This window comes from Miniopterus natalensis, chromosome 17 (genome assembly GCF_054644295.1).
Source record: "Miniopterus natalensis isolate mMinNat1 chromosome 17, mMinNat1.hap1, whole genome shotgun sequence".
Lineage (NCBI taxonomy): Eukaryota > Metazoa > Chordata > Mammalia > Chiroptera > Miniopteridae > Miniopterus > Miniopterus natalensis.
This window is the reverse complement of record NC_142097.1, coordinates 24,165,355-24,189,285: the sequence shown is the minus strand read 5'-3', so window position 1 is coordinate 24,189,285 and position 23,931 is coordinate 24,165,355. Positions and strand designations below refer to the sequence as shown.

Sequence of the window (23,931 nt, the reverse complement as noted above, 5' to 3'; positions counted from 1 at the left end):
GAAAAAACCCACACAAAACGCCAAGGTGGAGCAAAGCAACAAACATTGTTTTATTCAGAATTATAGTTTTACTTTCAGAGGTTTTGGTGACTGATAATTCTTTTCCGAAGGAGTAAGTCTATTAAGTTTACTTCACGATTTCCCACTTGCACGCCCATCCCCAGATTAACAAATGTCATTACAGTGCTTGCTATGATAAGGGACATTTCCCATTGAACCTGTAGCTTTCTGTTTGTAGTCTCTTGAAGTTGAAATTAGCTTCGGCATCAGCATTACGCTTAGATATACTTGTCTTTCAGTCAGCATATTTCTGAGGTTGAAGTTTGTGATAATTAGATATTTTTACTGTTAAAAAGAAAAACTTAATAATAGTCTCCCGTGTATGTGTTATTAGATCTCAGCAACACCTTTATTCTAGCAGAGAATATCTAAGAAAGACTGGAAACTTTTTCAGCAGATTGTTTTATATTCAGATCAGAGTGAACTGTGACTGGTGTGTTGCTACAAAGATTGTGATCTTCCTGATTGCCTTTGAGTCTGCTGTCTTAAGAAACTAAGAAATGATACTGATTTCATCTTTCTTTTAAAGATATCTCAAGAAGGGGATCTGAATCCCTTCTGATAACCAATGTGGTGGAGTTATTTGCAGATACTGAAATCTGGAGTTTCCCCAGCCTACCCTCGGCTCGAGCTTTTCTTTTTTTTTTCCTTTGTTTTGTTTAAAAGACATTTAGAAAAGAGAACCTATATCCACTTCTGATAACTAATGTTATGACGGGGGTCATTATACAGATACTGAGATCTAAAATCCTCCCCAGTTCATTTTTGCTTCCTGTTTTTCTGTCTCTTTGTACTTTAGATTTTTCCATCCGCCTCTGCTAGTAGTTTAAAATTGTGTGTGTGTGTTTAAGACAAATACTGTATGATTCTGCTTACATGAGGTACCCGGTGTAGTCAGATTCAGAGACAGGAAACAGAATGGTGGTTGCCAGGGGCTGGGGAACAGGCATGCGGAGTTGTTTAGTGGGTATAATGTTTTAGTTTTGCAAGATAAAAAGAATCCTGGAGACTGGTTGCACAGCAGTGTGAATGTATTTAACACTACTGAACTGCACGCTTAAAAATGGTTAAGATGGTATACTTTATGTTATGTGTATTTTACTACAATTATAAAAAAGTATCTTTTTATAAAAGTATAGATGCTTTCAAAAATATTTCTTGACTGTCTTAGCTTTATGCTCACGTAACTCGCTGACTTTTGTTTATTTAAAACTCTTTATCTTGGCTGTGTCTGGTAAACCACGTGCATGCTTTAATCCTTATATTTGATCATTTGTATCCAATGTTCTGCCTTCTTTTAATTTTTCCTTAGACTGCCTTTGATTGGGACACATTATTAAGTCGGTGGTAATTCCCTTTGCTGTGCAGCTCTCTAGGTTACTAGCTTTTATGTTCTACCTGTCCTGTTTTCACAGGAGTGCTGTGTTAACCTGTCTTATACTCGGGGTGCCACCTCTCCAAGGAGTGCAGGGTGTCCTATAAACTTTAAATCATTAAGCTGGGTGTAATTCTCATTACACCCTTCTCAGGTAGGTACAAAAATGCACCAACCAGCACAGTCTGTTGGTCATCTTGCCTCACCCCTCCCCAAAGCCATGGGACCAAAGAAGCCTAAACGCTAATGATTTAATGAAACGTGAATGCCGGAGATGGGAGGAACCATCATTGGGCTTTTCCTTCCTCTTAAAATTATGAAATGGAATCTCTCTATTTTCATAAAGGCTGCATTGGGTTCCAAGAAGGTTTAAAGAAAGGAACAGCAGCTAAGCGAAAGACATCTGATAAAACAGAAATTTCCGAGCCGAGGCAGAAAGAGCTTCACGTGGAAAAAATGAGAAAAGACATGAGGCAGCATGGCTGGGTTCTGAATTTTGCTCAGGGTTTTTTTCAGCGGCATCTACGGGGCAGCCTTTCCATTCCGGCAGCTTTAGTGGCCTTATGGTCTGGGCCGTGTGGGCATTTGGGTCTCCATCGAGGAAGCTTGTGATGACCAAGATATTCTATCTTGTGTCTTACTTTTTAGCCTTCTTGTTGATATAATTTTATTATATATAATAAAAACTGATGTAATTTTTAAATTCTCACCCAAGGATATGTTTATTGATGAGAGAGAGAAACATCAATGCAAGAGAGGAACATTAATCAGTTGCCTTGCATGCTCACCCCCACTGGAGACTGAACCCCAAACCTAGGTGTGGGCCCTGACTGGGAATCGAGCCAGCGAGTTTTTGGTGCAGTGGACGGTGCTCCAACCAACTGAGCCACACCCAGCCAGGGCAAAACTGATAAAATTTTAATGCTGACATATGTCTGTTCTTTGTTTTTTTTAAAATTCAGCTTCAAAATCAAGTTCTTTTGAGATGCTTCTCTGATACTCCATACTTCAGAAATCACTTCTGGGAAGGGTATTTATTTAATAAATAAAACAGTCATCGCCGCCTCAGATTCTTTGCCTAATGAGGCAGCGTATAAACAAGTGGAGAGGTAAACCCACAGGATTTTCTTGTTGGTTAGTATTTCCTTAAATGCAGCTTCATACGTTCTCTCTGTGTATCTGCGTTCCTTTTCTTCTCAGTGGCGAATCTATCAGACTAATCTCGATTCTGTGACTTGCAAACTGTCTAGAACATTGATGTTTAGTGGATTAAAGGATTTCCATCACACATATAAATACAATTCTGTTCTTGCCTGAAGTGTTAGAATTCTTTAGTGAGCACTGGTCTCCATTGTTTTGAGCCATCCCCAAATTGAATACTCTCTTTTATTTGAAATATCGAGTTGCCAAAGTTCATAAGTTAGTTATTGGGATTTCTTTCATCTGTGAAATGAGAGCTTCAAGAATCTGGTTAGATTCCAGTAGAGGAAAAAATGTTCAGAAATGCCAGCTTTGGTGCCTGGCATCCACTCAGTTATATGAAGGTTTAAAAGAAATGGACTAAACCTTATGTATCTGGGCTCCCAGTTCAATGCTGCCCTCAGTGACACGTTGTTTTGATAGTTTGTTATTAGCAGTTTATTTTTACCTGTAAAGAATCATATAAACTACACATCACTGTAATAATTGCAGAATGATTTGCAAACAGTAACCATCAACATTTTCATGAGATAGATTATTAGCATTCTTAAATTTTCAGATTAATATACTGCATGTTTTTAGATTAGCAGGAAAATCAAATCCTGAAAAGCATGGCGTTTTGCCCCTGATGCATCTTTAGCATTGAGAATAGACTGAACTCGGGAAATTCTATCTTCTATTCACTCTAGAGAATATTCTGTTATGTTTTCCAGATAATGGCATAAGATCAGAATAGTTAAGGGAAGTAACTGGGCATAGAGTACTTGTTGAGTGTTGGCAGAAGTTTTTGTGGTAAATGGTATGGAAAAAGGAAAACCTCCAATCTAATATGCGTACAGCCTCTTTATAACACCTAACATGTTATAGGTAGATAATAAATAGTCCTTGAATGAACAAAAAACAACACGGCTTGACTTGCTTCGTGAACAGCTTGGGTCACTGACTGCTTCTGTCCTTTATTATGTGTTCTGTGTTTTAAATCTTTATTCTCCACCTTCTGGGTTTGTGATTGTGTGTGTGTGTGCGCGTCTTGGAGGGGTTGTTGGTGAAAGGAGGTGTTGTTTGGGGGGGGCTGGGAAGGCCGTGCCAGAATCACCTGGGGACTTCCCTGCGGAGAATCACTGTTTTGACCAGTGTCCTGATGGTGGCCACTGTGAGCCTCACCAGGCTCACCTACCTGGAAGGAAAAAAGACTTTGTAGTAGTAAGTGTCCTGAGAAGCAACTCGCAGTGGGTGTGGCACCATCCATAAATCGATTTCAGTCCAGCTATTATTGCCAGACCCCAAAGGAGCTGCAAGCTCCCTACAAAAACAGAGCTGCAATGCACCAGTTCTGCGCCCGTTTCCCTTCCTTCACTCTTTCCTTTTTCTGAATTCTTCCCCCAGCATCCTTTCCCAGTCTTTGTCTTTATAGTTTCAATCAAGGGTACCTGTTTGAAGGTTTCCTTTTCTCCGCCAGCATCTGCTCGGTCATGCCATTTTGCCAAATTATGTTCTGGGAGGAAATGAACTAGTCTGGTCCTTGTGGAGTTTGAACGCTCTATAGTCTCTTTAAACAGCTCAGTTCTTTGCTTTTCCTGAAGATCGTTTAGTTGGTTCATGGAGCATGAAGAGAATGGGTGTGTGACTTTGTAGGGGTTTAGGTGCTTCTGTCCTTCCAGGACCAGAGTCAATATAGGTTGAAGCAAGCACAGAGTTTATTGATTATTTTGGCATTCTTCACACCAAATAGACAATAGCTTCCTATTCAGAGAACCCCTGGACATATATAATCCAGATTGTAATGTGAGCTGTCGGCTCCCATTCCGTGTCTGGTCCCAAAGAAGGCGGCTAAAGTTCCTATCTGCTGGGGTGAACAGGGGAGATATGGCAGGCAGACAGGCAGGGCTGGGAGGGGTGGTTAGGGAAGGAAAGTTTGGGAAATGGGAAGCTGAGGATGAGTCAGGCCAACTAAACAGGCTGCAGATTCCTGCAACTGTGGCTTTCTTGGAAGTCGGCTCTTCCCAGAAGCCTCCCTTGGTTTTATACAGAGAAGGCAGAGGCCAGCAGGTGGCGCCAAACCGCACCCAGGACAGGTTGAAACTGTGCAGCGTGAAACTGGAGTAGTTGCCTGGCTAGCTGCACAGGCTTACCCACGGGTTTGGAATAGATTTTAAGTCTATTTTATTACGGTTTAAGAGGTTTTAATTTTGTTTTGCTTCTTACTGTTTTATTATTTTTTTGATATAGATGCGTCTTTACCTTCATGCTTTCAGCTTTTGTTTTTTTGATTTAAAAAGACCTTTATTATTCCTAAATATAAGAACTTTTCTCCCTCTTCTTTTTAATTTGAAGTCTTCAAAAGTTTATTTTCTTATATATATAGCTGCTGTGAGTAAATGCTCCAGTGAGACAAGAATGAAGTGGCGACAGCAGCCACAGTGGCAGAAGGGAGATGAGCATTTCATTAGGGAACAGTGTCGACACACTGGCTACAGTGTAAGAACCAAAGCTCTGAAAATGTCCCCCAGAAGGTGTCTTCTTTCTACAACACAGTTATCATTAAATTTCAAAAATGCTTTCAGAGTTAAGTAGTAAAATTAACTAAATAAAGAGTCTTATTACTGAGAACACTCTTCATTATTATTATTAAATGAATGAGAACAGTGGCACAGAACCCAAGTGACATAAAATCAAAAGCATTTTCTACCATTCTCGCACTTACTGAGAAAGCTGCATTTCTGAGAACTCACGAATGTTGTCTAAGATTGTAATGTTTTTGTTTCACATAATCTGATGGGAGACCTGATTAGACATTTGACTCTAGTGGCCTCTTGCTAAGATTGCCTTAGAAATAGACAATAAAAGTAATTCAAGGATAATTATAGTGCCCTTAAAGAACCCCAGTCATCTTTCCTGCTTAATATTTTCAGATGAAGCTTGAAGTCAAATTTTCATGGGTGGATTATAATATGGATAATCCATTCATAGAAGACGGAGGGATCAATTAAGTCTCTAGGGGTAATATTAGACCTGAGGAAATTATGTTTTCAGTTCATTTTATTTCCTCTCATTATTAGGGATGAATCCATTAGTCAAGAGAATTATAAACATCAGACGTACTTTGTAATACAAGTGAGTGACTCCATTAATAGAACTTGAATGCTAAGTCAGAATTTTTGCTTTAACCTTCCTTATATTTGGAATTTTGCTTAAGTATATATTCAAAAGGGAAATGATATTTGAAAATTAATCCTTACAAATATCAAGTATTAAAAAATAAGTTAGCATTTACTGAGTGCTTATTCAATAAATGCACTGTATAATAATTTGTTTAACCTTTATAATGACCACTTGAGAGAAGTATTATTATCTCCATTTTGCATATGAACTTGAAATGTATACATTTTAGCTATTATGAAAGGGCATAGACATTATTATGGCAGAGTATGGCAGATTGGGGATTTAAGTGAAAGTATTTTCTATTCATTCTGAATTTGTCTCATTTGGAATTGTTGGGAAAGCCTCATGAAAATTTAGATGGAAATGTTAATTTTTAAACATGGACACAGACAATAGTGCAGTGAAGGCCTGGGGTGGGGAGTGGGTGCGGGGTAGAAGGGGGTCAATAGGGAAAAAAAGGAGACCTCTGTAATTCTTTCAACAATAAAGATAAATTTAAAAAAAGTTTTTATATAAATTTAGAGCTGTTAGGTGTTCATATATCTGTACCACAGACACGGACATTTTAAGTGCAAGACAAGAAATACCATCAGTGATAACTTGCTGAAGGAAGAGAGTTTATTGAACACAAAGAACTGACAACATTTTCTATAAGGTAATCAAATGAGTCATCGCATTTGCATGTGACATTCTTCCAGACGAGTGGGGAGATACCACTATTGATTGCTAGAGATTATGTTTCAGTAACAGAAAGACAAAGGGACAGACATTTTTTTTAGACTTGCTCATTTTTTCTGGACAGATATATATAATGCCTTCTCTTCTCGGAAAGTATTTGGCATATGCTAGCTCTTTTTTTTTTTTTTTTTTAAATATATCTTTATTGATTTCAGAGAGAAGAAAGGAGAGAGAGAAAGATAGAAACATCAGTGATGAGAGAGTCATTGATCGAGCCCGCAACCCGGGCATGTGCCCTGCCCGGGAATCGAACCCCGATCGCCTGGATCCTAGGTCGACGTTCAACCGCTGAGCCACACCGGCTGGGCCATGTGCTAGCTCTTGTGTCTCAAGTCAGTTGCTTTGAGATTTCTCTTCCAGGGAGTGGAGCCTGGTGCTCAGTATTTTGCTGCGTTGGTCTACCTCCTCAAGAACTTTCTTAACCACTATGGCTTTGGTCGGATCTGAAAATTAAAATTTAAAAGGAGATTTTAGAGAGTTGAGAAAAGACAAATAAGATCACAATAGCTAAAATGCGGAAACAACCCGAGAGTCCACCGATGGGTGAATGGATAAAAAACATAGTATAAACATATAAAGGGATATGATTTGGCTCTAAAAAAGGAAGGAACTTCTGATACATGCTACGGCATGGACGAAGCTTGAGGATATTATGCTGAGTGAAATAACTCAGTCACAAACGCTGTATGATTCCGCTTTTATGAATTGCCTAGAGCAGTGAAATTCATACAGAAAGTAGAATGGTGATTTCCAAGGGCTGAGGAGGAGGGGATGGAGAGTTACTGTTAATGGCTATACAATTTCAGTTTTAGATGTAAAGAGTTCTAGAGATAGATGGTGGTGATGGTGACACAAGAATATGAATGTACATAATGCCACTGAACTGTCCACACAAAAATTGTTAAGATACTGCATTTTATGTTCTGTATATTTTACCACAATAAATTTTTTAAAAGGAATAATAAATTATATCAATGAAAGGAATAATAGGATTTTTATATAGGATGAACTATGCACAAATACTTAGACTCATTTTTTCATGAATTTTGATTTCTTGATTAGCTAAAAACATGGTGACGTTACTTTGTTCAAAATTTAGAACACATCACTAAAGTTAGACATCTAGCACACACTGATATCTACTACAAATCTTTGTTATATTTATTCTTATATATAATATATAACGTGTATATTCTAATAAAAGCAATCAAGCTGTGCATTGAAAATGAAGTAGTATAGCATAAACGTAGAATTTACTTTTAATTACCTTTGACTTGACTGCCCATGTTTCCAGACCCATAGTCTTTAGACTTGTAACCTCCAGACTTGCAAGCCCTATAAACACATATTGTAGAAAACATCACAAAAGAATGAGCTGGAGAGAACCCCTTCAATTCTAGATTCTCTATTATGTCTTCTTCAGATGTTTGGTGAGCACATTTCAGTGGGTTACCTCTGCTTTAGCCCCGAGAGGTGAGTCTTACATTTTCATACCTTAAATACAGGGCTTGTTGCATTTTGGTTTTATAAGATATTGCTAATGTGTATCTTGGCAGTAGGGTATCACGTTTGATATTTAGAGTCTATGATAATAAATGTGGTCATTATCAGTTTATGTTCACTTCCCAGAGATCTAAGTGTCACGCCCATTTCAGTATATTACTTCTCTGTAAGTTATTTTACCTACCCATCCTCTCCTCCGATGAGGAGGCAGTAGGTCTCGATTTCTTTTTCCAGGAGGACCTTGATGTCCAGGAGCTGCTCGTATTCCAGCTTCTGGCCCTCGGTCTCGGTTCTGACCTGGTGCAGCTGCTCCTCCAGGGCCCCGATCTGAGCCTGGATCTGGGCGAGCTGCGCGCAGTAGTTGCCTTCGGTCTCGGTCAGGGAGCACTCCAGGGAGTGTTTCTGTAGGAAACGATGGAGACACTGAGACAGATTTGCAGATACACAAGCTTGCTTTGCTGTAGTATGACTTTCTCCTCTTGCTCACTTTGCCTATAACTGTTTTAGATTTCACATGGCCACGTGGTTACGAAGACTCTGTGACACTCTTAAAATGAGCAAGTCTTTTCGGTAGAATGAGCTTGAAGACATCGATGTTGCTGTTTTAGCTGTTCTACGTTAAACCCTATTATCTTTGTGTTTTCAGTTAATCGCATAAAATAGCGTATGCATAGCTTCTCAACATGGGTAAGAACTTTCAAACCAGCTGGCACATATTTAAAATGAGAACCCAGGAGACGGTCAGGAGCTGCCCTTTCCTACCGTGGCTAAGAGAGACTGAAGCTCAATTTCCAGGGTTTGGAGGTTGCGCTTCATCTCGGTCAGCTCGTTGCGGGCGGAGGTCGTGGCTCCCACATCCTCGGAGATCTGCTGCTGCAGCGAGGCGCTCTAAAAGGCAGGAGCGAGGAGCGGGCCTCAGTCGTGTGACACCACCAGGATCCAGCAGGCTCGTGTTCCCAAGACTCACCTTCTCGTTGAACCAGGCCTCGGCGTCCCGGCGGTTCTGCTCGGCCAGCGCCTCGTACTCAGCCCGCATGTTGTTGAGCAGCAGCGTGAGGTCCACCCCGGGCGCCGCGTTCATCTCCACGTTCACGTTGCCCCCGGCCGTGCACTGCAGGACTTGCATTTCCTGCAGGCAGGCAAGTGTGCAGCTCAGCTGTGTAGGGATCTCATAGAAGGTCTGGAAAGCCTAGCTTGGGGAGGGCTCTTAGCATTCACCTGGCCCCGTCTCCCAGGCTGTGTAATGAGCTCCCTCTGCATTTTCTGTTTGCTGCCCAGTGGATGTCTAACTGCCAGTGGCAGGCAACTCTGCCTCAGGAAATAGCCTGTTTCATTCTTGGAGTTTTAATTGTCCCAGGGGCCTTTCTTAGGATGAACCCAATTCCAGCTCCTAAACTGCAGGTCATTGATCGGTTTTACTTCTGCTGCACAGGAAAAGTCTTAATTCCTTTTCTCAATGAAAGCCCTTGAAATATTTAGAATGAGTGACCCATTAGCTCTGATTCTGCTCATTTGTAGCACACATGTCTCCACCGTGATAGGCTGGTCATTATTCCGCTTTGAGACCAGCTTTGAGCTTGTTCTGTGCTCAGCTGTTTCCTGAACACAGCGTGAGCATGATGGTGGTGGTGGTGGTGGGGGGGGGGGGACCAAGCCTGAATAACTCTGAACAGTTGAAATAACTATGAATAAATATTTATGTTTATATATTATTTATAATCATACACTTATTTATTTATCATTAGTAAAGGAAGAACATCATCTTCTAAAGAATCCTAGCTGTCTATGGAGCTATTAAGCTTACACTGACATTATAGCGTCGTGATGGTCTTTGGTGTCAAACCAATCTCTACGTGCATTTTGGTTCTGCCCTGCAGTAGCAGGTGAACTTGGGAATGTTGCTTAACTTCAAGTTTCAATTTTCTTATCTGAAAACTGAGGGTAAAAAAAAATATCCTTCTGTGTGTTGTTGAAAGGTGTGAACTAGTAGTAAGACCAGCAATACTGCCTGGCGTGTAAATACGAAATAACTGCTAGTTATTATGATTATTATGGTCATCATAGAGGTTGGAATCAGTTTTGCATATTATTTCATGTTATTCCATCCAAGGTGTGTGCTGTTGGGATGCAATGAGTCAGTTCTAAGATTGTGGATGGCAGCCACCGCTGCTGAGACTGTGTACAACTGAAACAACGCGGGCCAGCTTACGACTTTGCTGCAGGAACCCTCCTGCCCACCCACGTCCCAGGTCCCAGATGGGTCCTGATGACAGTAATGAGGCTTTCTTTCCTCCTTGTACCAAGTCCCTCAGGTGATTCTAGCATTCGTTCCTCCCTGGTGGTCCCCATACCTTCTCCCTCTCCGGGTGGCTTTTTTACTCTGAGGATTTAGGGAAAGTTTCCCCAGTTCAAGCAGAAAAAGAAAACGATAAAAGAATGCATGGAGGTTTGTCTGTGAGTCATTAAAAAAACCAACTGCATTCAATTTGCCAAATGCCGTTCTTCAAATAGTTAGATTTATAAGACAGCTTCATGACTAAGCAAGCAGCATTTTTAGCTTGATCTTCTCCTTTACGCATTTGTCTTGACTATAGAAGTTTTTTAGTGGTTTAAAAACATCAAATTCTTTTTCAAAGAATAAAGATATTCTCAGAAAACAGTGGTTCTGATAGCAATCCCGAAGGTGAGACTGGAGTAGTGGCTGTATGATCCAATTTAGAATCTAGCTTCCCACGGTGACCATTTTGGATGTATACTATTTATTTAAAAGTATAAATTTTGATATAACAGTTTAATTTCAGTCTCATCATTTTTATAAGCCTTACCTATTAAGAATATGTATTAAGTATATATATACTTTTAATGTGTGTATGGAATAAATATTAAAGTGTTTTAAACCTGCCACTGTTATATAGAAATTTAGATCTAGTTTCCTTAGGCTGTCCTTTAAGTATACATCTTTTATCTAATTAGATGTCATCTTTTAAGTATGCCATTTGAACTTAGCTATAATTATCTAGCCAAACACTGCTCTTATAACCCTGATTGGTCTGGAAAACATGATTCTTTTTTTTTCTTCCCATGGGAGACAATGAGAGAGCAAGGGTGAATCTGTACAAACACTTCACCACTTCTAAAGACAGCTCAGGCCTCCTGTCTGTCTGATGGTTCGTTAGGACCAATTTCTGGTTTAAGAAGTCAAGTACATGACCTCCTGTCAAGAAGACAGTGTCTGCAGAGGGGTGGCAAAATGTAGACATTCCTCCCTTACCTCCTTATGGTTCTTTTTGAGGTAGGTCATCTCCTCACTCAGGGTTTCGTACTGAATCTCCAGGTCTGTTCTGCACAGGGTTATTTCATCCAGGACCCTGCGCAGCCCATTGACGTCACTCTCTACGCTCTGGTGAAGAGCCAGCTCATTTTCGTACCTTAAAGAGTGTTAATGATTTTCCAATTTGTCACATGGTTGGAGAAATAGTCACCAATCAATGATCAAATTCTAGAGGTCCGGAATTTTGAGGTGGCAGATTTGGCCACAAGAGACATTTTCAAAGTTTATTGTATGATAATTATCATTTTCTTTATGTCGAGGTATTTCTTTGACAGAGAAAGAAGTAGGGTTATTAAACACTACTTTTATAGCAGTTCATACTTTATGTTTTTATGGCAAAAATTTTAAAAAGGAATACTGTTCCGTTTATTTTAAATCCAGGTGTTTTACAGTGCTTCAATACGAGTTGGTAACATTTAATGGAGGGATCAAAAAATAAATTCAATTTAATGCTTCGCATTAATCTCCATGTATTCTTTCACTGTGAGAGGCTACTTACTTGAGCCTGAAGTCATCAGCTGTCAGCCTGGCATTATCGATCTGCAGAACAGCGTTAGCATTGCTGGTGGTGGAAGCGATGATCTAGAAACAGGGAGTTCGATTTTTTTAAAAGTAATTTATCACGATCAATTAAAAACACCCAAAAAGTGGTGTTTGTTTAGGTTAGGAAATGGAAATAATCAAAATTAACATAGTTACTGGACAGTGACATTTGAAATCATGAGGTTAACCAACTGAATCTACTTAGTGCTTATTTCCAAAGCTAAATCGAAATTCCTTTTAAGAAATTACAGGTAGAGATGATAAACGTTTTTAGTATTCAGTGAGGAGAGAAAAAGGGCATTTAGAGATGGAAGCTCATAAAAATGATTGCGAAGTGTAACTTCTTACCTGACCTTTGAGATCATCGATGATAGGGAAATATCTACTGTAGTCGTGATCAAGACCACGGCAAGAACCAGGCCCAAATTTCTCGTACCAGCCCTTGATCTTCTGCTCTAGGTCCGCGTTGGCCTCCTCCAGAGCACGCACGTTGTCCAGGTAGGAGGCCAGGCGGTCGTTGAGGTTCTGCATGGTCACCTTCTCATTGCCAGAGAGGAGGCCCCCCTCATTCACAGTAAAGCCAGCACAGGAATTGCTGCCGCTGGCGTTTCCTCCCAATGCGCTGCCCCCGAAGGCACAGGAGAAGCCACTTCCAATTCCAGGCATGCTGCAAGCATTTCCAGCCCCAAAGCTGGCTCCCCCACCCGAGAGCCTGACAGATCCTGCGGTGGGAAGGGGACAGGCCCTCCTGGAGCCACTGGGAAGTCGGAGAGACATGGTATCCGGGCAAGCGCGCTGCAGAGCTGCTCCTGGGAATGCCACGGTGGGATGCCTTCTCCTCTCAAGTGTTTTTGTTTGCCTTTTATAGACAGTTCTCAAGTGTGTTCTGGATGATATTCTGCCTACACAGAATAAAACATGGCTTGCCAGCCTCAGCAAGTTAGCATAATTGGATGATTTTTCCTAATTAGTAACTGACTTTACTGGGCTCATTTCTGTAGGAGGGCAGTTGCCCTCAGGTTGGTGGTTATCTGAGAAATGGGTCTGGGTGGAGCAATTTCAGGTTCCTTATTACATTTTAAAATTGTGAGTGAGTCATTCTTCCCTCCTTAGAAGATAAAACTCATCAGTCCACCTCACCATAAAAATCTGGCGTCATGGTTTTGGGCTATTTATGCCCAGGCAGATTTTGACGATTTTGAAGCTTTTTCTTATTTTATTGTTACAATTCTTCCCACTTAAGTAGAGAACAGAACTGGAATCATGATTTCCCCAACCTGGTCCTTCAATTACCTGTCCTGCCTCCATACTCTCTTGCCCCTGTATCCGAGGGGATCTAACTTCCATTTTGGCTGACGTGTGTCATATTTTGTTGACACTTACTTATGTGTAGGGATAGCTACCTTCTCTTATCCATTTTGGTAATTAGGAACACACCCCTAATTGCAATTATGAGTTGTGGGAGTTTGGAAGGACATTAACTTATTTCCTGACCCAGCAAAATTTGAAACAATCCCAGAAGCAAATATTTCATCTGTTTTTACTTCATTATGGTTTAGCTTAGGTGAAAGTCATCAGAAAATTAACTACTTGCTGAGTGTGGAACACCATATATTTATTGAAAACACTAAATGTTATGGAAAATTTTGAAAAATCTGGAAATTGGCTTATGGACAAAATTTCTGTGAACTTTTATGTGACACTGTTGTGAACATACGGGTTCATTCATTCATTCAACACATATTTATAAAACACCTACTATGTGCCAGCCACTGTTCTGGGCACTTGAGATAAGTAGAATAATGCATTATTTATCCTTTTGTGGCTGGCTTATTTCCTTTAGTATAACGTCTTCAAAGTTGTGTCATGCGTCAGGATTTTTTTAAAGGCTGAGTAATGATCCATTGCATGCATATACCGTATTTTGTTGATTCATTCAACAGTAGGTGAACACGTGGGTTGCATGAACCTTTGGCTATTGTTGATAATGCTGATATGAGCATGGCAACCACCATTTTATTCTCTGCATGAAAACGTTCTTGATGTAAACCCAGCAGCATCTAAGAGCTCAGAGTAAAATGCTAACGTCCTTTCTTACCTTCCTCTCTCTTCTATCTTCCTTTCTCAGGTAACTATAGTTTACCCTTCCAGAGGTTTGCACCCTTCCAGATGTTTTTCATGCATTTGTGTTCATACATAGCACGTAAACACACATGCCCAGGTGAGACACCTGTGTTATATGTGATGTTCTGTAACCTGCTTTGTTCACCTTATGTGCCTTAGAGCATGAATAGGTAGGTGCCTAATGTGATGGAAACTGCTGGTTGGTCCCCAATTTTCACCTGGGTAATAGCTGCCCAAAGAAAAGACTGGTTTCTCCACATTTTTTTGCAGTTAGCTGTGGTCATGTGATTAAGCTAGCCAATGTGATGTAAGCAGAAGTATATGTGGTGTGTTCTAGAGACTTCATCTAAGACGAAGCTCACACCGGTCTGTCCTGTCTTCTCCCTGCTGAAATGGGTGTGATGGGTAGATAGGATGGCCGGAGCTTCATCTTGGACCATGAGCCAGGGCCACATCCTGGTATGGCAGAGTGGAGGCCCACAGGAACCTGAGTCCCTGAGGATTCTCTGGTGCAAAGCTACCATCCCAGCCCTGAATAGCCTGCCTCTGGATTTGTGTGTGTGAAAGAAATAAACTTCTATTGTGTAAAGTCTTGTTATTTTGTTAGTTACTCAGGGCCAAACCAGTATTAAGTAATTGGTTTAACTACTATCTTATTAGGGGACTTTCAGATTGTTTCCAACTTTTTGCTATTACTAATAATGCTGAACATGCTCTCATTTTTCTTCAGAGTAGATGCCTTTTTTGTTGGATTTATTGAGGTTTAATATAGGTACAGTAAAATTAATCTTAAATATACAATTCTATGAGTTTTGGCAAACACAGTCATGTACCCCCCACCACAATCAAGATACAGGACAATTCGTTACCCCCACCCCTAAGTCCCCTCATAACGCTTTGTAGTCAGCCTCTCCCATAGCCCCAGCTCCAGGAAAATGCTGATCAGTTTACTGTGTCTTTAATTTTGTCTGTTCCAGAACATCACATAGATGGAATCATACAGCACGCACCCCTGGGAAGGATTACATGCAAAGAACTTGAGAAAACGAAGAAAAGAAAAACAAAGTCTAGCCTTTTTATTTTTAAAAAATATATCTTTATTGGTTTCAGAGAGAGAAAGGGAAAGGGAGAGATAGAGATAGAAACATCAATGATGAGAGAGTCATTGACAGGCTGCCTTCTGCACGCCCCCGACCAGGGATGGAGCCCGCCACCTGGGCATGTGCCCGGCAGGGAATCGAACCCCGATTTCCGCTGAGCCACGCCCGGCCAGGCTAGGCTTTTTATTTTTAAGAACAGAAGTGAATGATTTCCTTGGGTTATTTAGCCAATGGAATTTTGCAAAGGCAGGCTTTTAAAAATAACAACCCCTTTCCCCCCATTATGGTGTTTTAGAAGGCACTCTTTGCTCCATTGTAATATTGCTTATTTTAGAGGATTTTTCTTCAACTGAGTGGACCCTCAGGGAAAGGACATTGCCAAGTTGATCTAGCTCCTCGACCACTGTTTTAATAACAGTTTCTTCTTTTGAGTCTAAAATAAAATAAACGAAAATTTAGTGCTCATTCTCAACAGGTTGAAAGATATTTAGTTACAATGGGTAAGCATTTTAAAAACGGTGTCTGCAATTTGTAGTAAATGAAGATATTAATACTGTGTTTGAATTCTATGCTCAGCAAGGCCTGGGCTGTCTTTCTTTTTTGTATTTGCCACTGTTTTTAGAGCAATGTGTATTTGAAAGCATAAGTGAAACATGGATTAAACCATATAAGTGTCAAGCAAGGACAGGCCTGGAGCAACTAATGTCTTCTTTTAAACATCAACTTGCCCTAGTTTTGTGGTTTAAAATAAAGTAGCTCTACTATCAAAGCACTGAAACTTTGAAAACAACAGTCTCTAAGTGAAAAAGATACTGGGGGACTGGTTTCTCGTGTTAGTAATTTCATAATTTGACCACATTTGTTCTATAGGAATGTGAAATACAAATATTCAGAACTGTCTTAATGAATTACCCTTAGCCCTTTGTCCACTAGAACTCAATTTAGAAATAATCTTATTTAACTTACAAGTAAGTGACTGATTTAACACAACTGCTGGAGTTTAAAAGAGTTACAAGTGAAAATCCTCCTATACCTTTGACTCGATTTTCGGAATTTACGGGCTCACATCCTTTCGATTTGTAACACGCGGACTTGCTCTTTCTGTGAAGAGAAGAGTCAGTTATTGCATTTGTTCGTTAAGGAGCTCATAAATAACTATGAATCGGGAATAAAAGGTTTGGATTTCTAGTGTCAATAAGATCAAAATTCTTATGTTTTACAGACATCAGTAAATTTTTCATGACTTCACTATGGTGAAAGAAAAGATTAAACGAATGTTTGTGAGAAAAATTCCCTGGTGATCAGATATTCTCTCCTTCATCTAGCGCCACAGGGACTCCGAGCTCTCATTCTGACTTTTCAGTCAATCCCCCTGCCGGCGAACATGTTTGACGTGCCCGCTGCACAGAAGGCACTAGACTATGTGCTGCAGAAAATGAGGAGCCAAGATACAAGCCGTTCACACTGTTGACAATAAAATGAGGCATATGCAAGTAAAAAGTTACCTATAGCATGGCATGGAAGGTGCTGGAAGAGGAGTGAAAAGTGAGTGGCGTAATGAGCACTTTGCTTGAAGGAGGGAGCAATCACTGTTGGGTCCTTAGGAGAATAGCTGTAGACGGCTGGCACTAGCCTGGGGAGGTGCGTGAGGAGCTCCTCAGTCATGGTGTGACCGTGGGCAAGCATTGAGTAACAGCTGTTGGTCACCGAGTTCCTTTTGTGTGCAACCACTGTCACGAGTGCTTTACCTATGCGGTGAGGCACTATTGTTTAAAGTATTTTGGAGTATGATGTTGGTGTTATCATAGTTTTACCAATAAAGAAATAGGGTTTAAAGAGCTTAGGCAACGTGCTCAGATTCACCCAAGGGTGTCATTCAAGCCCAGGTTTTCAAGTTTAAGGCCGTTACTCTTGGCTGTCGAGCTACTGGCACCTTCTCCATTGAAGTCTTTCTGTAGCTTCATTGCTCACCTTTCAAGTGAAAATGTAATGACCCACTCGATACAGGGTGAATGTGTGGTAACTAATCAAGTAAAAATAAAAGTGTGTTGTTATGAGAAATGTGCTTCAACGCCAAATCAAAGAAAGCAACTTTCCCTCTGGATTGGAGTAGAGGAAGCATTCACCATTCAATATTTAAATGTCCTATATATTACTATAGATACAAATATTTTACATACTTAGAAATTGGATTTCACTGCCTGTTTTCATTTCATTCAGTTGCAATAATAAATTTCTGAGGCCATGTACGGGCACAATCTTTAGGGTAGGACATTCCAGGATATAATATTAGTATCCATGTATACTGAGAAAACCTAGTTGATGTGAGATTAATTTTTAATTACTAGATTATTTTTTCACAAGTTAATATTTACCTTCCTTCTCCATTTATTAATGTGCAATAAGTTTCAATTTCTTTTTCTAAAAGTATTTTGATATCTAGGAGCTGTTCATTGTCCAGCTTCTGGCCTTCTGTTTCTGTTCGGATCTGTTGGAGCTGCTCTTCCATTGCCCCGATCTGATCCTGGATCTGCTGGAGCTGGAGGCAGTAATAGCCTTCGGTCTCTGCCAAGGAGCATTCGTAGGAATGTTTCTGAAAGAAGAGCAGAGCAAGGCTTGCCTGTAAATAGCACATTCCAATTTTACACATTCTCAAGGTAGAAGGAAATATTTGTATGGGGTCTAAATCTTTTCAATCAAAATCAGCATTAGCAGAGTAAAAAAAAAAAATTCTTTCCTTTTCATTGAAAAAAATTTCTTTTTAAAAATTTTTGAGGTTGATGAGACAGAGCAATGTTTATGAACAAAATTCTTGGAATTTAATATATTTATACATATATTTAATATATTAATATATTTATATTTTCAGTTATATAGACTGTTACCTATTTTGTTATATAGTACATATATTTACTTATACACGCAGACACAGATATTCAAATCAGTGGTGATTCCTACAGACCGTGGCCACGAGGGACTGGAGTTCTATTTCCAAGGTTTGCAGACTGCGTTTCAGGTCCATCAGCTCATTCCTGGCCACTGAGGCTGCTCCTACATCGTCAAAAATCTGCTGTTGCAGCGAAGCGCTCTGAAGCATAACGGTCAGAAGAGTTAGTGACGAGCCCGGAGGTCTATTGAACAAGAAAGCCCTTGGCGTGTGATTTGCCACAGACGTACCTTCTCGCAAAACCAGGCCTCTGCCTCTTTGCGGTTCTGCTCAGCCAAGTCCTCATACTCGGCCCTCATGTTGTTCAGCAGAACAGTGAGGTCCACTCCCGGGGCTGCATTCATCTGCACATTCACATTCCCCCCTGCTGAGCACTGCAGCACCTCCATTTCCTGCGAAAGGGGTCAGTGTTGATGCTCAAGGTAGAATTTTGAGAATGGCCCTGCTGTGAAATGAACAGAGGACTCGAGGGAGGAAATCTGGTGCTGTACAAAGTCACCGTGCAGTGTCCTTACCTCCTCGTGATTTTTTTTGAGGTAGGCCAGTTCCTCGCTGAGCGTTTCCCACTGTATCTCCAGGTCGGTTGTACAAAGCGTCAGCTCATCCATCACTCTGTGCAGACCGTTGATGTCGGCCTCAACGTTCTGGTGCAGAGCAAGCTCACTTTCATACCTGCAAAGGTTATTAAAAAGCTTGAGAACTATAATCGCAGGCAGGTGCAAAGGGTACCTTCTTCAGACATTTCAAGTACTGACAGATACAATGTCTGTACAGACTGCTGAAGCTGCTTACGATGGCAAAGTCATGAATCCCCTTGGAATCCCTACTATCTAAGAATATTATTTTGGAGGAGTTGTTTTTCAGAGTTGAATAAAAAATGTTGTTTATAGTTTGTGATGGCTTTTAAAAAATAAGGACACATTTAATTTATTCAGTGATCTAGTCTGATTTTATAAAATCATGTTGGTTTTAAATGCAAAAGATATGTTCTTTATTCAAAATACAGTATTTTTACCTTTATTATAATCAATGACTTTATTTTTACCTACTTCAGCCTGAAGTCATCAGCAGTCAGTCTGGCATTGTCATTTTGTAGAACAATGCTGGCATTACAGGTGGTCACAGAAATAATCTAAATAGGGTAGATTGTGCAAAATGTTAAGTTCCAAAAGTCAAGGAAAACTTCAGATTTAAGAGTAATTCTTATCTTCTTAACCCATCAGACATCTATTTTAGTACATTTTTTCTACATTAAAGGCATCTGGATTTTCCCCTGATAATAAATGTCTAGAACTTAAGAGCCAAAGTGTAAGTTTTATAATCACGAATACTTTTATTACTCTTGATTAAAAACGATGAGCTAAATATAAGATCAACAAAGCGACTATATTTACTTTAAAACTATTTCTCTTTCATCACTTAATTCTACAAATTTTCATTATCAGGCCCCAAGCACTAGGAATATAGAGTGAACAAATTCTACATTTGCTATTTTGTCTTTTTTAGGTTATGGACACCTCAAGTCTATAGTAAAAGGATGCATATCCATCTTTCTTACCTGCCTTTTGAGATCTTCTATGACTGAGGAATATCTACTATAGTCTTGATCAAGTCCCCGGCAAGAACCAGGCCCATATCTCTCATACCAGTCCTTGATTTTCTGCTCAAGGTCTGCGTTTGCTTGCTCCAGAGCTCCCACATGGTCCAGGTAGGACGCCAGGCGGTCATTGAGGTTCTGCATGGTCACCTTTTCATTCCCAGAGAGGAGACCATGCTCATTTCCAAGAAAACCAGCACAGACACCACTTCCCAGGCCTCCACCACCGCTATAGAAACTGCCTCCAGAAGAAACGCTCCCAAGACTACAAGGAAAGTTGCTTCCTGCTGCTGACCCACTGCACACACTCCCAGCCCCGAGGCCTGTTCCTCCACCAGGCAGCCGACCAGAGCTAGCTCGAGAGCAGACCCGCCTGGATCCACTAGAAAGCCGAAAGGACATGGTGACAGCACAGCTGAGCGACCCTTTCTCAGAGAGGAGCAAAGCCAAAGTACACCACCCGTAGTAGTTAGTCCCATTGGCCTTTTATAGGATTCAGTAAGTCATTTCAGTTTTAATTATGCCGATTTATAATCAAATGTTACTCACACTCTAATTGTTGTTTTTCATAACTGGGTGATTGACAATACTGTCCAGTCTGTAGGTGGAAAAGTGCCCAAGGATGTCTGTATACAAAAAGGTGCCAGGTGGAGTAATACTGAATCATAGTTTCAAAGGTCAAACTTAAATATGAGTAAAAATGTAGCTTTTTGACCTCTGGAATAGATTCCAGTTTTTCTCTCTATATAACAAAAAATTAGTAAGTCAGGTGAGAAATGTCTACTGCTTCTGTCCTGCAAATGCTTATGGAGTATGTCTATTATTCATGCTTTATGGAGTGTTTTCTTTCTTATCAAAATCAGATACTTTCAATATATAGTGATCCTTTGGTGGTGGGAGTTTTTTAACTGATTTTTTAAAAATTGAAAACTGAAATAACAGAAGTTCTGTAGTACTTTGCTTATCAATTTAACTAAAAAGAATGAATATGTGGCCTTGACAGAAAGTTATTTGTATTGAGATTTCTTGGTTGAGTCCAGGAGGAGAATGTCCATTCAACTAACTTCTGAGTCTCCAAATAATTCATTTCTCTACCTCAAAAATATTGTTTACTGTCTTTTAGTTTAAATTTATGTATTTAAGGCATTATAAATTATGTTGAGAAGAGAGTAATCAATTTTCATATTGATGAGTGGGGAGTTAAATAGATGGAGAGGGGTGCTTTTGTTATTTCCTAGAAGGCCAGTAATTTGGTGCTCTAAGTAGAATATTAGTTGTCAAAGATAAGCAGGCTTTTCATTCTCTTGCCTTGATGTACATGGGAAGTTAACCTGTCTGGTTGGGCGTTATTTCCCTATTGGGCAAATGAAAATAATAATGTTGAACAGTCTCAAATGAATGTTGAGCTGTTCCAATAATGAATGACTATAAAACAGTCTGAAGGGCACAAACATTTTGTAAATGTTAATTACTTAAATTATTATAATAAAGTGGCCATGTCAGAAGGGTCAGGTCTCTATCACTTATAATGGTACAAATTGATTGGTTGACTAATTATGGGGTTGGATAGTTTTGAAACAGTAATTTTTTCTGAATGAGATTTTTTTCAAGGTCATGGACATTGACTAGCTTGAAAACCCTCCAAAGTTATTGTCCCTGAAAGATATGGGACATTGGGTGGCCCAGAATGCACGGGTTTTTTTGACCAACGTATTTTAAGATAATTAATGTAAAACTGTAACTCAGATCACTGGCACGTGTTTAGAACAACGTGTGATAAGTTAAGAGTTGCAGCTCATATTCAGAGACTTGTTACTGATTTTGTTGGGACCTGATCAAAATTTTAATCTTTTGCTTCTATCTCCCATTAATAAAACAAGAAAAAGAGAGTATTTTGTTAGTATAATGGTTTATAACTCTTGAGTTTCTTGGATAAGAGGTATTATGAGACTGCAAAGTATTATTAACATAAACTGCTGGTCTCTAGATATTTTATAAATAATAATTAACTTGCAATCTTTTGTGAAATAAGTTAAACATGTATTATTAGAACCATTTTGGAGATGAGTTGACTCTGAAGCTAAGTGGCAACATAGATCACAAAACATTTTTATGTCCATGCAGGACCGGAATGTCCTGATGCTTAGCTCCTGGAAAGGCTGTCATCTGTTATTCATAAAGGCAACTGTCTCAAATTTTCTTAATCATAAACTTCCTCTAAACTAATAATTTAGCTTTAGCCCTTTCTGCAAGAGGGAGATAGACTTCACAAACCCTCTGGGCCATTTCTATCCATGTATTTCTTCCCTGAGAGGTTATTTTATTCATGATATATGGATTCAGCCACATATTATCATTTTTTTCAGAATCTATTAGGTATTAGAACATTCATTATATAATGTGCATATCATACTTGAATTAAACTTTAGGTTATGCAGCGTTAATGTCTGCTTATCTCGGGATGAAGTTTTTCATTACATCCTCGTATTCCAATGATCACACACTGATTTTCCCCCTGATAAATTTAGTGTTTAGCTTCAAATATGCTTCAAAATCCCTTGCCATTATTTAAAATTCATATTCTACATTTGTTAGCTGGGTTTAGAAATGTATTTTTCTTGAACATGAACGCCGTTTGTTGGGTCCCTAAACTCCTAGTTATTTTCCCCCAAGAATCAGGCCCTGGTGTGCTAATCCCGCCCGCAGGACGGCTCCCCAGGTTGCCTGGGAAGGAGGCGCTGATGGCTTCGCTTAGCCTCGGACTCAGTGGAGCTAGAACATTCGTGTGTTTGTTTCTACCCCTGCCCTTGCTAGAGGGAAGGGGCAGTCACGAGTTCTCCCCGGCACGGTGCTGTGTTGTGGTTAAGCACACCGATTGGGAGCCACAGCTTTTTAATCCACAAATCTACTGATGGACACTTGGGCAGCTTCCAAATCCTGGTTATTGTAACACCATAAGAACATAAGAGTGCGTATTTTCTTTTGAATTAGTGTTGTGTCTTTTTTTTCAGATATATTCCCAGAAGTGGAATTGTGGGTCATAAGGCAGTTGCGTTTTTAATTTTTTGCCGAAAGTCCACACTGCTTTCCACAGTGGCCACACCAGTCTGCATGCCCACCAGCGGTCCCCGAAGGTTCCCACTGCTCCACACCCTCGCCAGCACTTGCTGTTTGTTGATTTATTGATGGGAGCCATTCTCACAGGTGTGAGGTGATATCTCATTGTGGTTTTTATTGATATTTCTCTGATGATTAGTGATACTGAGCATCTTCTCATGTTTATTGGCCATCTGTCTGTCCTCTTTGGAGAAGTGTCTGTTCAGACCCTTTGCCCATTTTCTAATTGGGTTGTTCATTTTTTTGGTGTTGAGTAGTGTAAGTTCTTTATACATTTTGGATATTAACCCCTCATCGGATGTATCATGGGTGAATATGTTCTCCCATTCAGTGGGTTGTCTTTTCATTTTGTTGATGGTTTCTTTTGCTGTGAAAAACCTTTTTAGTTTGATGTGGTTCCATTTGTTTATTTTTTCTTTTGTGTCGCTTGCCTGAGGAACGATATCAGAAAAAAATATTGCTATGAGAAATGTCTGAGATTTTACTGCCTATGTTCTCTTCTAGGATTTTTATGGTTTCAAGTCTTACATTTAAGCCTTTAATCCATTTTGAGTTTATTCTTGTGCATGATGTAAGAAGGTGGTCTAGTTTCTTTTTTTTTGGCATCTATTTGTCCAGTTTTCCCAACACCATTATTGAAGAGACTGTCTTTATCCCATTGTATGCTCTTGCCTCCTTTGTCAAATACTAATTGATCATAAAGGTGTGGGTTTATTTCTGGGCTCTCTGTTCTTCTGTTCCATTGATCTATAGGCCTGTTTTTGTGCATATAAAAAAGAAATCTTCAGTTTCTTTCTTCAGTGTTTTATAATTTTCTGAGTACAGGTCTTTTATATCCTTGGTTAAATTTATTCCTAGGTATTTTTTTTTTGGATGTAATTGTAAATGGGATTGTTACCTTAGTTTCCCTTTCTGATGATTCATTATTGGTATATAAGAATGCAGCTGATTTCTGGATATTTATTTTGTACCCTCCTACTTTACTGAATTCTTTGATCAATTCCAGTACATTTTTGGCGGAATCTTTAGGATTGTTTACATACAGCATCGTGTCACCTGCAAATAGTGACAGTTTTACTTCCTCCTTTCCAATTGGGTGCCTCTTATTCCTTTGTCTTGCTGACAGCTGTGGCT

The 23,931-nt window shown here is 39.7% G+C and overlaps 2 protein-coding genes and 1 long non-coding RNA gene across 4 annotated transcripts in view; 1 reads left to right on the top strand and 2 right to left on the bottom strand.

The window, feature by feature from the left end:
• Nucleotides 1-23,931, top strand: part of LOC148091265 (uncharacterized) — a 54,598-nt gene that overhangs the window by 25,136 nt on the left and 5,531 nt on the right. The window contains exons 1-2 of one of the 2 annotated variants that reach the window (XR_015715869.1): nt 18,510-18,619; nt 19,590-20,178. This is a non-coding gene — a long non-coding RNA (uncharacterized LOC148091265). Of the gene's footprint in view, nt 1-18,509; nt 18,620-19,589; nt 20,179-23,931 lie in introns of those variants that run through there. The other variant, XR_015715868.1, reaches the window with a different exon arrangement.
• Nucleotides 6,869-12,689, bottom strand: KRT25 (keratin 25). Its single transcript, XM_016215100.2, has 8 exons — nt 12,261-12,689; nt 11,869-11,951; nt 11,310-11,466; nt 9,006-9,167; nt 8,801-8,926; nt 8,223-8,440; nt 7,803-7,870; nt 6,869-6,978 (listed from the first exon to the last, which is right to left on the bottom strand). Exons 1-8 carry the CDS (start codon nt 12,687-12,689, stop codon nt 6,869-6,871), a joined length of 1,353 nt encoding a protein of 450 aa, XP_016070586.2.
• On the bottom strand, nt 15,418-20,082 carry LOC107538774 (keratin, type I cytoskeletal 26-like). The gene is made up of 8 exons (XM_016215098.2): nt 19,642-20,082; nt 19,133-19,215; nt 18,599-18,755; nt 18,314-18,475; nt 18,099-18,224; nt 17,512-17,729; nt 16,170-16,237; nt 15,418-15,569 (listed from the first exon to the last, which is right to left on the bottom strand). The coding sequence occupies exons 1-8, from the start codon at nt 20,080-20,082 to the stop codon at nt 15,418-15,420; spliced, it is 1,407 nt and encodes a 468-aa protein (XP_016070584.2).

Coding starts and splice junctions, on each gene's coding strand:
- KRT25 (XM_016215100.2), bottom strand. CDS start 12,689: ATGTCTCTCCGACTTCCCAGTGGCTCCAGGAGGGCCTGTCCCCTTCCC. Junction 9,168..11,309: donor TCAAAAAGAACCATAAGGAG/GTAAGGGAGGAA, acceptor GCCTGCCTGCAG/GAAATGCAAGTCCTGCAGTG. Junction 6,979..7,802: donor CATGGGCAGTCAAGTCAAAG/GTAATTAAAAGT, acceptor TTTAATTTTCAG/ATCCGACCAAAGCCATAGTG.
- LOC107538774 (XM_016215098.2), bottom strand. CDS start 20,082: ATGTCCTTTCGGCTTTCTAGTGGATCCAGGCGGGTCTGCTCTCGAGCT. Junction 17,730..18,098: donor TCCAGTCCCTCGTGGCCACG/GTCTGTAGGAAT, acceptor CTCTTCTTTCAG/AAACATTCCTACGAATGCTC. Junction 16,238..17,511: donor TTAATAAATGGAGAAGGAAG/GTAAATATTAAC, acceptor TTCTCTTCACAG/AAAGAGCAAGTCCGCGTGTT.